At 49.8% G+C, this 12,960-nt stretch overlaps 9 protein-coding genes across 9 annotated transcripts; 5 read left to right on the top strand and 4 right to left on the bottom strand.

The window, feature by feature from the left end:
• Nucleotides 1-615: 615 nt before the first annotated feature.
• On the top strand, nucleotides 616-1,931 carry N7515_008469 (putative mitochondrial tricarboxylate transporter (Ctp); the record flags this gene model as incomplete). The annotated part of the gene is made up of 9 exons (XM_056669213.1): nucleotides 616-645; nucleotides 699-753; nucleotides 814-834; nucleotides 880-1,011; nucleotides 1,080-1,227; nucleotides 1,282-1,539; nucleotides 1,590-1,625; nucleotides 1,674-1,823; nucleotides 1,874-1,931. 9 exons carry the CDS (start codon nucleotides 616-618, stop codon nucleotides 1,929-1,931), a joined length of 888 nt encoding a protein of 295 aa, XP_056519043.1.
• A 78-nt stretch (nucleotides 1,932-2,009) lies between these two features.
• On the bottom strand, nucleotides 2,010-3,399 carry N7515_008468 (putative mitochondrial translation release factor (RF-1); the record flags this gene model as incomplete). Its single annotated transcript, XM_056669212.1, has 3 exons — nucleotides 2,010-3,008; nucleotides 3,101-3,270; nucleotides 3,321-3,399. 3 exons carry the CDS (start codon nucleotides 3,397-3,399, stop codon nucleotides 2,010-2,012), a joined length of 1,248 nt encoding a protein of 415 aa, XP_056519042.1.
• A 265-nt stretch (nucleotides 3,400-3,664) lies between these two features.
• N7515_008467 (DnaJ and TPR domain protein) lies at nucleotides 3,665-5,271 on the top strand (the record flags this gene model as incomplete). The annotated part of the gene is made up of 2 exons (XM_056669211.1): nucleotides 3,665-4,633; nucleotides 4,702-5,271. 2 exons carry the CDS (start codon nucleotides 3,665-3,667, stop codon nucleotides 5,269-5,271), a joined length of 1,539 nt encoding a protein of 512 aa, XP_056519041.1.
• A 187-nt stretch (nucleotides 5,272-5,458) lies between these two features.
• N7515_008466 (protein-L-isoaspartate O-methyltransferase) lies at nucleotides 5,459-6,282 on the bottom strand (the record flags this gene model as incomplete). The annotated part of the gene is made up of 2 exons (XM_056669210.1): nucleotides 5,459-6,070; nucleotides 6,124-6,282. 2 exons carry the CDS (start codon nucleotides 6,280-6,282, stop codon nucleotides 5,459-5,461), a joined length of 771 nt encoding a protein of 256 aa, XP_056519040.1.
• Nucleotides 6,283-6,677: 395 nt separating this feature from the next.
• Nucleotides 6,678-7,501, top strand: N7515_008465 (uncharacterized protein; the record flags this gene model as incomplete). Its single annotated transcript, XM_056669209.1, has 2 exons — nucleotides 6,678-6,822; nucleotides 6,918-7,501. 2 exons carry the CDS (start codon nucleotides 6,678-6,680, stop codon nucleotides 7,499-7,501), a joined length of 729 nt encoding a protein of 242 aa, XP_056519039.1.
• Nucleotides 7,502-7,760: 259 nt separating this feature from the next.
• Nucleotides 7,761-9,730, bottom strand: N7515_008464 (uncharacterized protein; the record flags this gene model as incomplete). Its single annotated transcript, XM_056669208.1, has 11 exons — nucleotides 7,761-7,805; nucleotides 7,856-7,927; nucleotides 7,988-8,055; nucleotides 8,110-8,164; nucleotides 8,220-8,279; nucleotides 8,335-8,727; nucleotides 8,780-9,139; nucleotides 9,216-9,271; nucleotides 9,329-9,400; nucleotides 9,452-9,510; nucleotides 9,561-9,730. 11 exons carry the CDS (start codon nucleotides 9,728-9,730, stop codon nucleotides 7,761-7,763), a joined length of 1,410 nt encoding a protein of 469 aa, XP_056519038.1.
• A 403-nt stretch (nucleotides 9,731-10,133) lies between these two features.
• Nucleotides 10,134-10,537, top strand: N7515_008463 (NADH dehydrogenase [ubiquinone] 1 beta subcomplex subunit 9; the record flags this gene model as incomplete). The annotated part of the gene is made up of 3 exons (XM_056669207.1): nucleotides 10,134-10,153; nucleotides 10,208-10,340; nucleotides 10,394-10,537. 3 exons carry the CDS (start codon nucleotides 10,134-10,136, stop codon nucleotides 10,535-10,537), a joined length of 297 nt encoding a protein of 98 aa, XP_056519037.1.
• Nucleotides 10,538-11,145: 608 nt separating this feature from the next.
• On the bottom strand, nucleotides 11,146-11,673 carry N7515_008462 (histone H2A; the record flags this gene model as incomplete). Its single annotated transcript, XM_056669206.1, has 3 exons — nucleotides 11,146-11,198; nucleotides 11,255-11,547; nucleotides 11,621-11,673. The coding sequence occupies 3 exons, from the start codon at nucleotides 11,671-11,673 to the stop codon at nucleotides 11,146-11,148; spliced, it is 399 nt and encodes a 132-aa protein (XP_056519036.1).
• Nucleotides 11,674-12,227: 554 nt separating this feature from the next.
• N7515_008461 (histone H2B family protein) lies at nucleotides 12,228-12,809 on the top strand (the record flags this gene model as incomplete). The annotated part of the gene is made up of 3 exons (XM_056669205.1): nucleotides 12,228-12,428; nucleotides 12,489-12,560; nucleotides 12,631-12,809. Exons 1-3 carry the CDS (start codon nucleotides 12,254-12,256, stop codon nucleotides 12,807-12,809), a joined length of 426 nt encoding a protein of 141 aa, XP_056519035.1. The 5' UTR covers nucleotides 12,228-12,253.
• Between the last annotated feature and the right edge of the window lie 151 nt (nucleotides 12,810-12,960).

The raw sequence follows: 12,960 nt of genomic DNA, 5'->3' as shown, positions 1-12,960 counted from the left end.
TCTTTTGCTTTAGTGGGTTCTCTCTCTGCCGCTCTTATTATAATGATGCGGGTGTTCGTTGTATCATATGTCTTTTCCGTCCTGGTCCTTTTATTCTTCAAGTTGGATCTTTGGGGGAAATGCATTTTCGGCGCCTTGTGCTCTTCCTTTCCGAATACTGCATTTCTGTGTTTCGGGGATTTGCAGGGCAAACGGCGTTAACATTTTGGGGTCGACGTCTCTCTGGCATCCCATGCCACTTTCCTTCTGCAACGAGTGATGATTTCATCCTTTCCTATCCCTCTCACTCTTCCCCATCCTCATCCTCATTCTATCAATCTTTGCGATGGCCAATGTGCCCCCGCAACCGCAACGGAAACAAAAACAAAAAAAACAGAAAAAAACTTTGGAGGAGCACTGGCTACTGAACGGGTCTTGATTCTGTGCAGCTAGTGAATTGACAATTTCCCTCCAGTCTGTTACTATGTAGATTTCTCTAAGTACATGTAGTTACGGTGACCGCTTAATGGTGTAGAAGTTAGGAACTGCTGCGGCAATGGCACGTGCCGAAGGCCGTATATATCTCGGCACCTCCGAGCTTCGGCGACTGCAGTTCTCCAAATCTCCAACCACAAGATGACAGCAAATCAGGATCAAAAAGCAAAGGTACCGTTCTCAAGATCAAGCTATTTTCTGATTTGAAGCTCATCAACAGGCAGCCTAGCGCTCTCCGCTCCATCCTGGCGGGATCCACTGCAGGAGCCGTGGAAATCGGTAAGAGCTCCATCAGTTCCCTATTACTGTAGGCTAAAGCTAACAGTACCTTTACTACAGCAATCACATACCCAGCCGAATGTATGGATTCAATGCCTTTCAACAATCACCACTAACCTTGTGCAGTTGCGAAAACCCGAACCCAACTCAATCGCCAGCTTGCTCACGGTCAAAAGCTACCATGGCCTCCATTCGGAAGCCAGTGGTATGCAGGATGTACAACCCTTATTATCGGAAATTCACTCAAGGCGGGAATTCGTGAGCACCCCCACGACCCACCCCTCCTTGCCATTTATTAGACCGTCTGGCCTACTAACACATACTAGGATTTGTCGCGTTCGATGCCATAAAGTCGGTCCTTCAAGATGAGAATGGCAAGATCTCAGGACCAAGAACGGTTATCGCTGGATTCGGTGCTGGATTCACTGAGTCCCTTCTGGCGGTAACTCCCTTTGAAAGCATCAAGACTCAATTGTAAGTGTATCCACGCAGTCTTGGGCGGGGCCTTCCACTGACCCTGGTATATAGAATCGATGACCGAAAGTCTGCCAACCCTCGAATGCGCGGTTTCTTGCACGGTAGCAAGCTTATTTTCAAGGAACGAGGTGTCAAGGGCTTCTTCCAGGGATTTGTACCCACTACAGCAAGACAGGCTGCCAACTCAGCCACTCGGTTTACAGCCTACACAACATTGAAGCAATTTGCAGAGGGCTACACGGCGCCTGGCGAGAAGCTGGGTACTGCGGCCACCTTTGGCATCGGCGGAATTGCAGGTTTGATCACTGTGTAGGTGTTGACTTCTCAAGAGGCAGTAGATTACAGCTAATTCGAGTTAGTTATGTGACGCAACCGCTGGACACGGTGAAAACGAGGTTAGTACTGTCATCCAGGGGAGTATACACATATACTGATGGTATCAGAATGCAATCCCTCGAGGCCAGCAAGCATTATAAAAACAGCATTGTCTGCGCTACTAAGATCGTCAAGGATGAAGGTATCTTCACCTTGTGGTCTGGCGCCATGCCTCGACTCGCGAGGTTGATCATGAGTGGGGGCATCGTATTCACCATGTTCGTGGCAGACCCAAGTCAAGAAGTACAAGTTACTAACTCTTGGATAGGTATGAGAAGGTTATGGATGGGTTGGACCTCTTGGATCCAGAGCGAAAGTATTTGTAGATCAAAATTGATTGTCTTGATAGAAATAAAATGGTATCTTTTTGTACACTTCACACTTGCGTTCTCATCCTTATAGGATCACTCTCTTGCTTTCGCCATATCCTCGGCTACCATGGCCTCAACCTCGTTATCAGCCATCCAGGTTCGCACGCTCTCCATCACAGTCTCGAGGCCCTCACCGCCATCGAGGACACCATCCAGGTTATGAATGGTAATGCCGGTGCGATGGTCAGTGCAGCGACTTTGACCGAAATTGTAAGTTCGAATCTTATCACCCCGACCCATTTTGGCAACACCACCTAGGACACCTCTTCTGAGCTGCACAAGTTCTTGCTCGCGGGCCTCTTGTCGGGCTTCAGCCAGCTTGGCCCGTAGCACCTGCCACGCCTTTCTTCGGTTGGCTTGCTGAGACCGCTCATCCTGCATGGAAACCACCGTATTTGTAGGGATATGTGTGAGTCGGATGGCGGATTCGGTTTTATTCACGTGTTGCCCGCCAGCACCACCAGCCCTCATTTTTTCGACCCGCACCTCTTGGGGATCAATATAATAGTCGCTATTTGGGTCTTCGAAATTCAAAGCATTATCCATATCGCCACCGGTCTCGGGAAAACTCGGCAGGACCATCACACTGACGGCGCTGGTATGTGTGCGACCTTTAGTCTCGGTTGCGGGCACCCTCTGCACCCTATGTACCCCGGATTCAGTCCGTAGGATATCATATGCTCCATTGGCTTCAATCTCAATCACCGCTTCACTGAGACGATCTTCCGAGGGGCCGACCTCTGTGTCCTGCTTCAAAATAGTTGGGCGGAGGCCTCTTCGGGAGCAAAACGCGACGTACATCCGTAACATCTCAAAGGCGAACAGGCCTGCTTCATCTCCGCCTGCGCCTGGGCGGATTTCAAGCAGGCAAGGCAGATCTGCAAATGGGTGTCGCGGAATGAGAGACTTCTTGAGGCGGTCTGATATCGTTGGCAGGGAATCGTGACTGCTCTCGAGGTCTTCTGTTGCCAAAGCCCGCAATTCGGCATCGGTACTTGGATCGGCTAGCAGGGACTTGAGCTCTGCAATAGACTGGAAACGTTTAGTATAATTTCGGTAGAGGAGGTCACAATGAACCAATGGAGAGGTTCGTAACAGAGAGGTTCTCGGAAACAATCGCATACATCATTGGCCTTGACCCATTCTTTCAAAACATCTGCAATCGGTGCCAATTCCCCAGCTCGTTTGGCAGTTTTTGCGTCGAACGTTTCCGCTAGTCGTTCTGAAAGTTTTGTATGCTCCGCTGCGAGCAAGCGAGCTCTGGTTAAGAGTACTGGAGACAAGCCATCGGATACTTTTGTCGCATTAGCACTGATCGAGAATCTTAACCATAGTAGTATTTACCAGTATGTACGCCTCGCCAAAGCGACTTCAGACCAGGCCTAGGCCAGAGAATACTTCGACATATTGACTTGACAAGCATACTTCAAGTTGCATGGAAAGGTCCAAAAGTGTCGGAGCGAAACCCGGACAAATTCCATGTCACATGACGGTAACGGAACGTGACGAGGCGTAAAGGCCACGGAGTATACAATCATCTCCTCCATTCGTCCTCTCTGGTTTCTTATTTCTTTGAGTGTCCTGATTAGTTTGAGTATTGGACTATGCTCCTCTCTCTTCAGTCCTAGGGAGACTACCTACCTTCATCCAACACCTCTCGTTTATACCTTTACTGCATAACGGCCAAGATGCTCGTTTCTTTAGAATTACTGACGGTCTTTCTGGCTTGTTTCTCGACTGGTTCTGCTCTTCAAATTACCCCAGAAACACCCCTTTCTGAGTTGATTGCTTCTGCCAAACTTCACCTTGCGCAGGGTTCCGCTCGAGACGCTGTGGTATACTTCGATGCCGCCGTCGCACGCGACCCAACCAACTATATAACTATCTTCCAGCGGGGCGCGGCTTATCTCTCAATCGGCAAGAATTCGCAAGCCTCGAATGATTTCGATCGAGTTCTCGAACTCAAACCAGACTTCGAGGGCGCCCTACTCCAGCGGTCCCGTCTGAAGGCACGCTCCGCACATTGGCAAGAGGCCTTGCAGGATCTCGAGCGGGCAGGGAAAAAGTCAACAGATGATTACAAGGACTTAGAACTCGCACGGGACGCGGCTACCTTGGCTCTCAACGCCGAAAAGCAGGGCGCTTGGGAGACCTGTGTCTCGCAGGCGAACGTTGCGATCTTAAAGGCAAACACGGCCCTGCCACTGCGGCAGGCTCGAGCGCATTGTCACTTTGAAAGAGGCGAGACGGAAGAAGGGCTCGGTGATCTGGCACATGTACTACAAATGTCTCCGAACTTAATGGAGCCTCACCTCCAAATGTCGTCCATGTTGTTCTACTCTTTGGGGGACAGTGACCGCGGACTTGCCCAAATCCGCAAATGTCTCCATGCCGATCCTGACTCGAAACCGTGCAATCGCCTCTATCGACGTGAACGCAAGCTTGCCAAGCAGCTTGAGAAATTGCATACCGCCCTGGGTGCACGAAAGTTCAGCAATGCGGCTAATTTGATGGTCGGCGATAGTGAATCCAGTGGTCTAATTGCAGACGTCAGGGCCGACGTTGAAGAAGCAAGGGAGGCTGGCCATATACATCGCCTGGCACCAAACAATCTTTACACATTCCTAGTCGAGAAGACCTGTGAAGCTTACCGTGAAGTGAGTACCATATGTTTCTACTTTGTGCTCTTGTCTCCGATGTCCCTCACTTTACTCACAGACTACAGATGCATATGATGAAAAAGGCTGGTCCTTATTGCACTGAAGCTCTCCAACTTGTTCCTCACTCGCTCGCCGGGCTCCTATATCGGGCCCAAAATGCCCTGGACGAGGATCGATTCGAAGATGCCATACGTACGCTCGACTCGGCCAAGGAACATCATCCGAGTTCCCAAGAGGCTCAATCTCTCCATCAAAAGGCCCATACACTTCTCAAACGTTCCAAGCAGAAGGACTACTACAAAGTCCTGGGAGTTAGCCGTGATGCGGATGACCGGACAATCAAGCGCGCATATAGGCAGCTAGTGAAGCAACATCACCCTGACAAGGCTCACGCTCAGGGTGTCGGCAAGGAAGGGGCAGAAAAGAAGATGGCGGCCATCAATGAAGCCTACGAAGTCCTATCGGACCCTGAACTTCGGGCACGGTTCGACAATGGTGACGACCCCAACGATCCTGAATCACAGCAGCGGGGTTCTCCGTTCCAGGGCAACCCATTCGGTGGTCAACAGTTCTTTTTCCAGCAAGGTGGCCCACAGTTCCAGGGAGGCTTCAAGTTCCCAGGCGGGTTCCGATGATTATTTTGTTTGTAAACCATACCAGGTGTTTCGTGGAGTTTGCAGTCGTTGGAAGGATTTACAGCAAGGGGTTCTACAACAGCACATCCTTTTTTTTTCATTTTTCCCCTCCTGCAAGTCAATCCAATTCATTGCCATTATTAATTGAGCGTAACATCCGAATCTGTAAGCTAATTGTATTGCAGCCTCATTTTGGAGCATCCGTCAGGGGCACGTAGCTGACCTGGAAAACCTTCTCCTTGTGAATGGAACCATCTTCTTTTTTATCAACAACCCAAATATACTGACCACCGTTAAGGCCACCTATGGCACTTCCGTCTTCCTCTGATTCTACAGGGATGAAGAGTCTGCCTGGGGCACGCAGTTGATCCACGAGGCTTGAGTGAAGCGTGTCAGCCGCGGCACCGACGTGGATGGCATCGTACGGTGCATCTTCTTTCCACCCAAGTCGACCATCGCCGGTGATAAACTTGACTGCGGTGGATTTTTGGAGCTCACTTCCCTCTGAAGATTTACCCATGTTGGTGCGAGCCAGGTCAGTCAGCTCGGGGATATGGTCAATACCAATCACTTGTCCCTGAGCGTTGCCAGAAGGGTCGGTTACCAGGTTGGCAAGGACATGGGTCAAGTAGCCCGAGCCAGATCCAATGTCCAATACCCGAGCACCCGGTTTGAGATAGTCAATTAGATACTCACATGCATGACCATGCATGTGGGGTGCTGATATGGTGGCCCCATATCCGATGGGCTGAGGCGAATCAGAGTACGGCCGTGATGGAGCATAATGGGCTCGATCAACCTTGGTCATGTTAAAATCTCAGAGACAAACACAAAAAGATCAAACATGCTCACTCCAATCATGGCCTCTTTCACACGCTCATTCTGTATCAGTCCGGCCTTGAAGAGGTTTTCAATCAACTCGGTATTGGTCGAGCCCGAACAATACCATGCCATGGTGAAAGTGCGTGTTGCTTTGTTGAAGCTAGGTTTATGTTTTAGAAGGCTGAGCATGGGCTAGGGTAGAGGGGGTGGAGGGATAGTGTTTTTGCTCGAGGTGAAAGACCATAGGGTGAGCCTTATTGTCGAAAAGTCAGGTGGATTACCTAGTTCATGCATAATGCCCTTCCTATCTGACTGTATTAGGTAGAAATGACGCCATGATCTTCTCCATATCAGCACGTGGTCTGAGATAACCAGTCACGTGCAATTGCCAATCCCGCCCGCCTTTTCCCTTCTCCACCTCCCCAATCAAACAAACTAAGAAAAGAGATTCAAATAAAACATTCGACACCGCCAAGTTGTCAACTCACATAACTGAGGCAAAGCTACCTTTCTCAAAAGCAGCATGGACAAGCTTAGGACCTTTCCACAAACTCCTTGTCTCATATACACCTATTGACTTCAAAATGGAAGAACCACATAGCACCCAGACCACCGTGGATCTGATGATTTTCGACTACTTCGTCTGCATGGCCATCAGCAGGATCTTCGTAGCGATACGCCAGGGACTTTCGATTGAACATGTTCAATGGTTTGCGGACATGGTTGAACGTCAGCATAAGACCTTCCCCATGGATCTCAATTCATATTTCTTGACTTGGATCAGTTACGCTGACTTGTTCTCTCTCTGACTTTTCTTTTTCTAGTCTTCCACCGGTTGCTTATTCATCGAGGTGCCCTAGAGTCTCCTCTGCCCTGGGACTTAGAACTTAAGCTGCGAATCTTCGACCTAGCCAGTCTCTTTCTGCACTGGGAGCCTCCCAAAGATCGCGAACTCGATTTATTCACGCCTTTGTCCGATATTGCAGTTGATTTCATGGACCTCTGCCACTCCGCTATTGACAATGTATCCAACACACGCTGGTTCGATCTGGGGGCCCATCTCATGGTTCACGCGATGCTAGAAGAAGACGTTCGCTTCCCAGACCAACTACGCAGACTCTACAACTGGACAGCCAACGACCTTGAACTTGATGCGCATTGGGAGATGAGCCGTGCATCGGTCTTGAAGCACATGCCACCCCCACACGGTACCGCGGGACCAGTCAGCCGAGAGGGGCTTCATGAGACGTTCTCCATGGATTTCCTACAGGAACATTTCGTCGAGTTCTTCGAAGATCTTATGGAGGGGTTAGATGTACCTGTTATTCTGCAGCTAGAGTGTGGTCAACTAGAAGGTTTGACCCGGGAGGAGACCCAGCGGATTCGAGACCAGTGTGGTGTCTTCTAATTGCCATACCAAATAACAAGAAATCAACATCACTACATCATCAGTCTCATAGCAATATACACAATAATCAACGCAATGCAATTTTCAACCTTTCGAGAGCTGCTCGGAAGTTATGCACTTAAATCCACCCAATGATACTTGAAGTCCACTGAAAGATCTGTCCATGACATTGGCATTTATATCTTGGAGCATAATAATTTACAAACGGCTCAAGACCGCTCTAGGTACGAGAATAAAGAAACCAAACAGCATGAGCTATCTAGCCGAGCAGCATGCGCCGGGGGTCCTCGATGTACTCCTTGACCTGCGATGGAGTAAGTATCTGATTTCAGGGGGCATGGGGATCGGACATACCTTGACAAGGAAAGTGACAGCCTCACGACCATCCAGAAGACGATGATCATAGGTGAGAGCGAGGTACATCATCTGCAAAAAAATTAGTGACCAGATAGAGATGGGGATAGAGAGGAACCAATTTGTACGTACGGGGCGAATTTCAACCTTGCCGTTCACAGCAACAGGCTTGTCCTTGATGGCGTGGAGACCCAAAACAGCTAGATGACTAGGTTAGACTCTGACCTCAACGATTGACAAGAGAGAAGACATACCTGTCTGGGGTGCGTTGATAATTGGGGTACCCATCAACGAGCCGAAGACACCGCCCTACGTTGAGTTAGCTTTGCTGATATCGAGGCATACATAAGAATAGGGAACGTACGTTGCTGATCGTGAAAGTACCACCTGCCATGTCTTCGATGGTCAACTTGTTATCGCGGGCCTATGATTTTGGTTAGCAAATTGGACACAATACTCAAGAGAAGAAGGATGCTAACCTTCTTTCCGAGATCAGCGATGGCCTGCTCAATTCCAACGAGATCCTTGCCCTCGGTGTTGCGGACAACAGGGGTCACAAGACCCTTCTCGGTGGCAACCGCAACGCTGATGTCAACGTAGTCGCGGTAAACAATGGTATCACCGCCGTTGGGACCCTCAATAGAGGCGTTGACAGCGGGGATATCCTTCATGGCGAGCACACAAGCACGCGAAAAGGCGCTCATGAAACCCAGCTTCACTCCGGTCTTTTTGAGCACGTCATCCTTGTAGAGTTTCCGGAACTCCATCAATGAGGACATGTCAACCTCGTTGAAAGTGGTGAGAGAAGCGGCGGTGTTCTGAGACTGCTTCAAGCGCTCAGCAATACGCAGACGCATGCGGTTCATTTTGACCTAACTCAGGATTAGCTATAGATCAATACCCGAGACCCGTAAATCAACATACTCTGCGTTCCTCACGACCACCAAGAGTTGGCTGCTCAGCGGCTTGGGGCTTGGAGTCCGCCTTAGGAGCTTGTTTGGGGGGAGCAGGCTTCTGGGACTCAGCCTCCTTGGGAGGAGCAGGCTTCTTGGGTTCGGCCTCCTTGGGTTGAGACTCCTTGGCTTCAGGCTCCTTCTTGGCTTCGGGCTCCTTCTTGGACTCGGGCTCCGCAGGCTTCTCGGCGCCTTCCGCCTTCTTGCCTCCTTCGGGAGCGGCTCCAAGCTCGAGTTTGACAAGATCCTGACCGACGGTGACAGTATCTTCCTCATTCACAAGGAACTCCTTGATAGTACCGGACTCCGGGGCATTGACGGAAACATCAATCTAGCAAGCGACAGAAAAAAAAACAGGTTAGCGATAGCCGCTAGACGACATGGCAAAAAGAAAGGTTGACGCCTACTTTGTCCGTTTCAATTGTCGCGATTTCCTCATCACGCTCGACAAAATCGCCAACCTCTGTGGAGCGAGATCAGCAAATGCGAAATGGTCCAACCATAATAATAAGATACTTACGTTTCGAGAACTGCTTAAGGGTACCCTCTGTGATAGATTCAGCCATGCTGGGGACCTTGACGATGGAGTCGGCTAGACTAGATCAGCAATTGACCAACAAGGTGCATCGAACGATCGATTTACCATAAGTGCGAAGTTGGTGGCCCCCAAGAGGAGTAAGGTTCAGTCGCGAGACATTGATGCTAAAACTGCATGAGCGAAGGTTGTGATCGAGAATGCCATGCATGCTTACCCGGACGAGGAGACCTGCAGCAAGCCCGAAGCTGATCGAGCTGAAGCCTTGCGCGTAAGTGTAGACAGTCCCTTGACGTTGCGGAACTGAGTTGATGCCCGAGGAGTGACTCTGGACACGGCTGTGAAGCGCTGGGCCGAGAGGCGCGCAATGGAGATTCGAGAAGCCATGATCAAGGCAGATTCTGTCAACTAGAACGAAGAAAAAGCCGAACCGAATGTGTAGATAATAGGGAAAGCTTCAACCCTAGAACAAATTAGAGTAAATAAGAGAAGATCAAGCTCGGATTAGGTCGGGACCCAAGGTAAACCGGTCGCCCTTCCGGCAGAGGCGGACTAATCTTCTTCACTACGGTGGCGGGGAAAGACCATTCGAGCACTTTTGTCCGAACGAATTAGGATAGAACAGTCAACCTGACGACATTGGAACCTTCACTTGAACCCATTGTCCACCAAGAATCCCCCCAACAGCCTTCAGTGCGGGAAATTCCTGTTCTACAACTCCTCTCTTTTTCCTCTCGTTTTTGACATCTCCAACTGGCTGGGATTGGACCGGGAACGAGATTCGTACACGATGTCCACCTCCGCCGTTACGTGAGTAGGGCCGGATACTTTTAACTTGGAGTACCACTCACTGACCTGATCTAGATCGCTTTACCGGCGGTCTTTGAAATTGTCTCTTGACTGGGCCGTCCACCGACAGATATGGCGTGGACAAGCTGTGTACATCCGATCCCTCTTCGAAGCCAATAAGGATGTCCGCGATCCTCGCCAGCAACAGGTAATGCGAAACCAGGTTCCTTCACTGAACAACGTTCTTAACACATGTCTTAGATTTTGCTGCGGGAGACAGAGAAGCTCCTGGAGAGCTGGAAGCACCCCGACCCATACCGCGCACCTACTGCACCCGGTGGTAACAAATGGGAGCGCAACTTGCCCGCCCGTATCTTGCCATGTACGTTCATGCCTTCCATATGATGCTGGGATTACACTAACTCAAAGAAAGATGCGCAACCCCCCTGGCGCACACTGAGATAGTTTGCAAGACGCGACATGTGAGGATCGATGCCATAAGGCAATTACACATCAATATGAATAGAATAACTATTGGTATATTTTTCAACAGTTGTAGACTACGGAGACAGGAACCATAATCAAACGTGGTAAATAAGCAGATTGCGACTACAAATCAGTCAAAACACCCAGATATATATAACGTACATATCCCGTCTATATATCATCATATCCACGAACGTTTTCTCCGCTTCTTGTCTACACATAGACCACAGGATAAACATTACAACAAGGGGTGCAGAGAGCAACAGCACTTGATAAGACCTGGAGTTTTTCATTGAATAGGGCTTATACCCGTGGCTAGTATCCGATAGTTAAAATGCCTCAAGCAAGTTAAGGTCGTCGGTATCATTCCATGTCCGTAGACATAATGTACAACCAGGAAATTGATGGAAAAAAAATAAGAAAACGCAGAGCCATAACGTGCCCGTCCCATAACCCCATTATCGTGTCAAAGAACCAATCCGCGCCGGAAAAGAAAACAAACAACCCGCGAAAGAAAAGAAACCCCCTTACAGCTCCTGGCTGCCCTTGCCGGCCTTCGGGGTCTTCTTGGGCAGAAGGTCTGGAAACGATGTAAGCAAGATGAACCCGAAACTGGAATTGCAGGATGACACGTACTCTGGTGAATGTTGGGGAGGACACCACCCTGGGCAATGGTGACGTGGCCCAGGAGCTTGTTCAACTCCTCGTCGTTGCGGATAGCAAGCTGAAGGTGACGGGGAATGATACGGGTCTTCTTGTTGTCACGGGCGGCGTTGCCAGCCAACTCGAGAATCTCAGCAGCCAAGTACTCAAGGACGGCGGCGAGGTACACGGGAGCACCAGCACCAACACGCTGAGCGTAGTTGCCCTTGCGGAGCAAACGATGAACACGGCCAACGGGGAAGGCCAAGCCAGCCTTGGAGGAACGGCTAGAGATTTCAAGTCAGTATATTGAATCATAGGGTAGGTAGCGCAAAGACGCGCGGATTGTAAACAACTTACGACTGCGCGTTCTTGCTGCCGCTAGCCTTGCCGCCGGACTTTCCGCCAGTCATTTTGATGGTTGGATTTAAAGAGAAAGGGGGAGATGTTTTGAAAGAGGTTTGTTGAGAATCTGAAGATGGAGAGCTTGGGTTATGGTAGAAAGTCGCAAGAGCAGGTGGGAGAGCGTGCGGAAGTGGAGGACCTTTATAAGAACGCGGTGAGGGTGACGTTGGGCGGCATCAATGACCTTCCAGATCACGGTCTCGCTTAGATTGTACAGCCAATGATCAATCAGATCAGACATTCCATTTTGGGAAAGGTGTGGTACCATAACTCTATTACCATACGTTACGCATAGTTGTGAGGAGATGTGACCCCACTTTTACCGCATTAAGACGCGTCGATGTTGGTTTGATCATACAGATCATACAATAATGTTACCGTATTGAAATTCCGTCTCCTTTGCGCCCCCCAGGATCAACCGGCCTTTGGAACACGAGTATAAAGACGGTGTCTCCCCTCGTCACCGCGTCTCTCTTATTTTCCTTTCCCCATTCCATCTCCGTTTTCCATCCACACGCTTCATCTATCTTCAGCTTTAAACCCTTCTAACTCTTTTCTTATCACCTACTTTTCAACTACACATTCAAAATGCCCCCTAAGGCCGCTGAGAAGAAGCCCTCCACCGGTGGCAAGGCCCCCGTTGGCGGCAAGGCCCCTGCTGAGAAGAAGGAGGCTGGCAAGAAGACTGCCACCGCTGCCACTGGCGAGAAGAAGAAGCGCGGCAAGACCCGCAAGGAGACCTACTCTTCCTACATCTACAAGGGTGAGTCGATCCTCGACACCAATCACAAAAAAACGCGTCCATACTGACTTTCATTTCCAGTCCTCAAGCAGGTCCACCCTGATACTGGTATCTCCACTCGCGCCATGTCTATCCTCAACTCCTTTGTCAACGGTATGTTTCCCCTGCTTTGAGCAACGCGTCGACGCGTCCAAGTACATCTTCTGACTTATTCATTTCATAGACATCTTCGAGCGTGTCGCTACTGAGGCCTCTAAGCTGGCTGCTTACAACAAGAAGTCTACCATCTCCTCTCGGGAGATTCAGACCTCCGTGCGCCTCATCCTTCCCGGTGAGCTGGCCAAGCACGCCGTCTCTGAGGGCACCAAGGCTGTGACCAAGTACTCTTCTTCCGCTAAATAAGCGGTTTCTTTTTTACGTTTTTCCTTCGAGCTTGCTTTTTTTACTGCCTCTTGATCTGTTATGGGCTCTCCGAGGCGGTCGGTTATGGGTGTTTTGCGGGTTTCTAATGCGTCATGGGATGGCTTGAATTTTCTTTTCCCCGATGGGTGAT

Source organism: Penicillium bovifimosum (assembly GCF_028826915.1).
Source record: "Penicillium bovifimosum strain IBT 22155 chromosome Unknown utg000006l_segment0_segment0, whole genome shotgun sequence".
In the NCBI taxonomy this organism is placed as follows: domain Eukaryota; kingdom Fungi; phylum Ascomycota; class Eurotiomycetes; order Eurotiales; family Aspergillaceae; genus Penicillium; species Penicillium bovifimosum.
The sequence above is the reverse complement of the archived record's forward strand: the minus strand, read 5'-3'. Positions and strand labels throughout refer to the sequence as shown.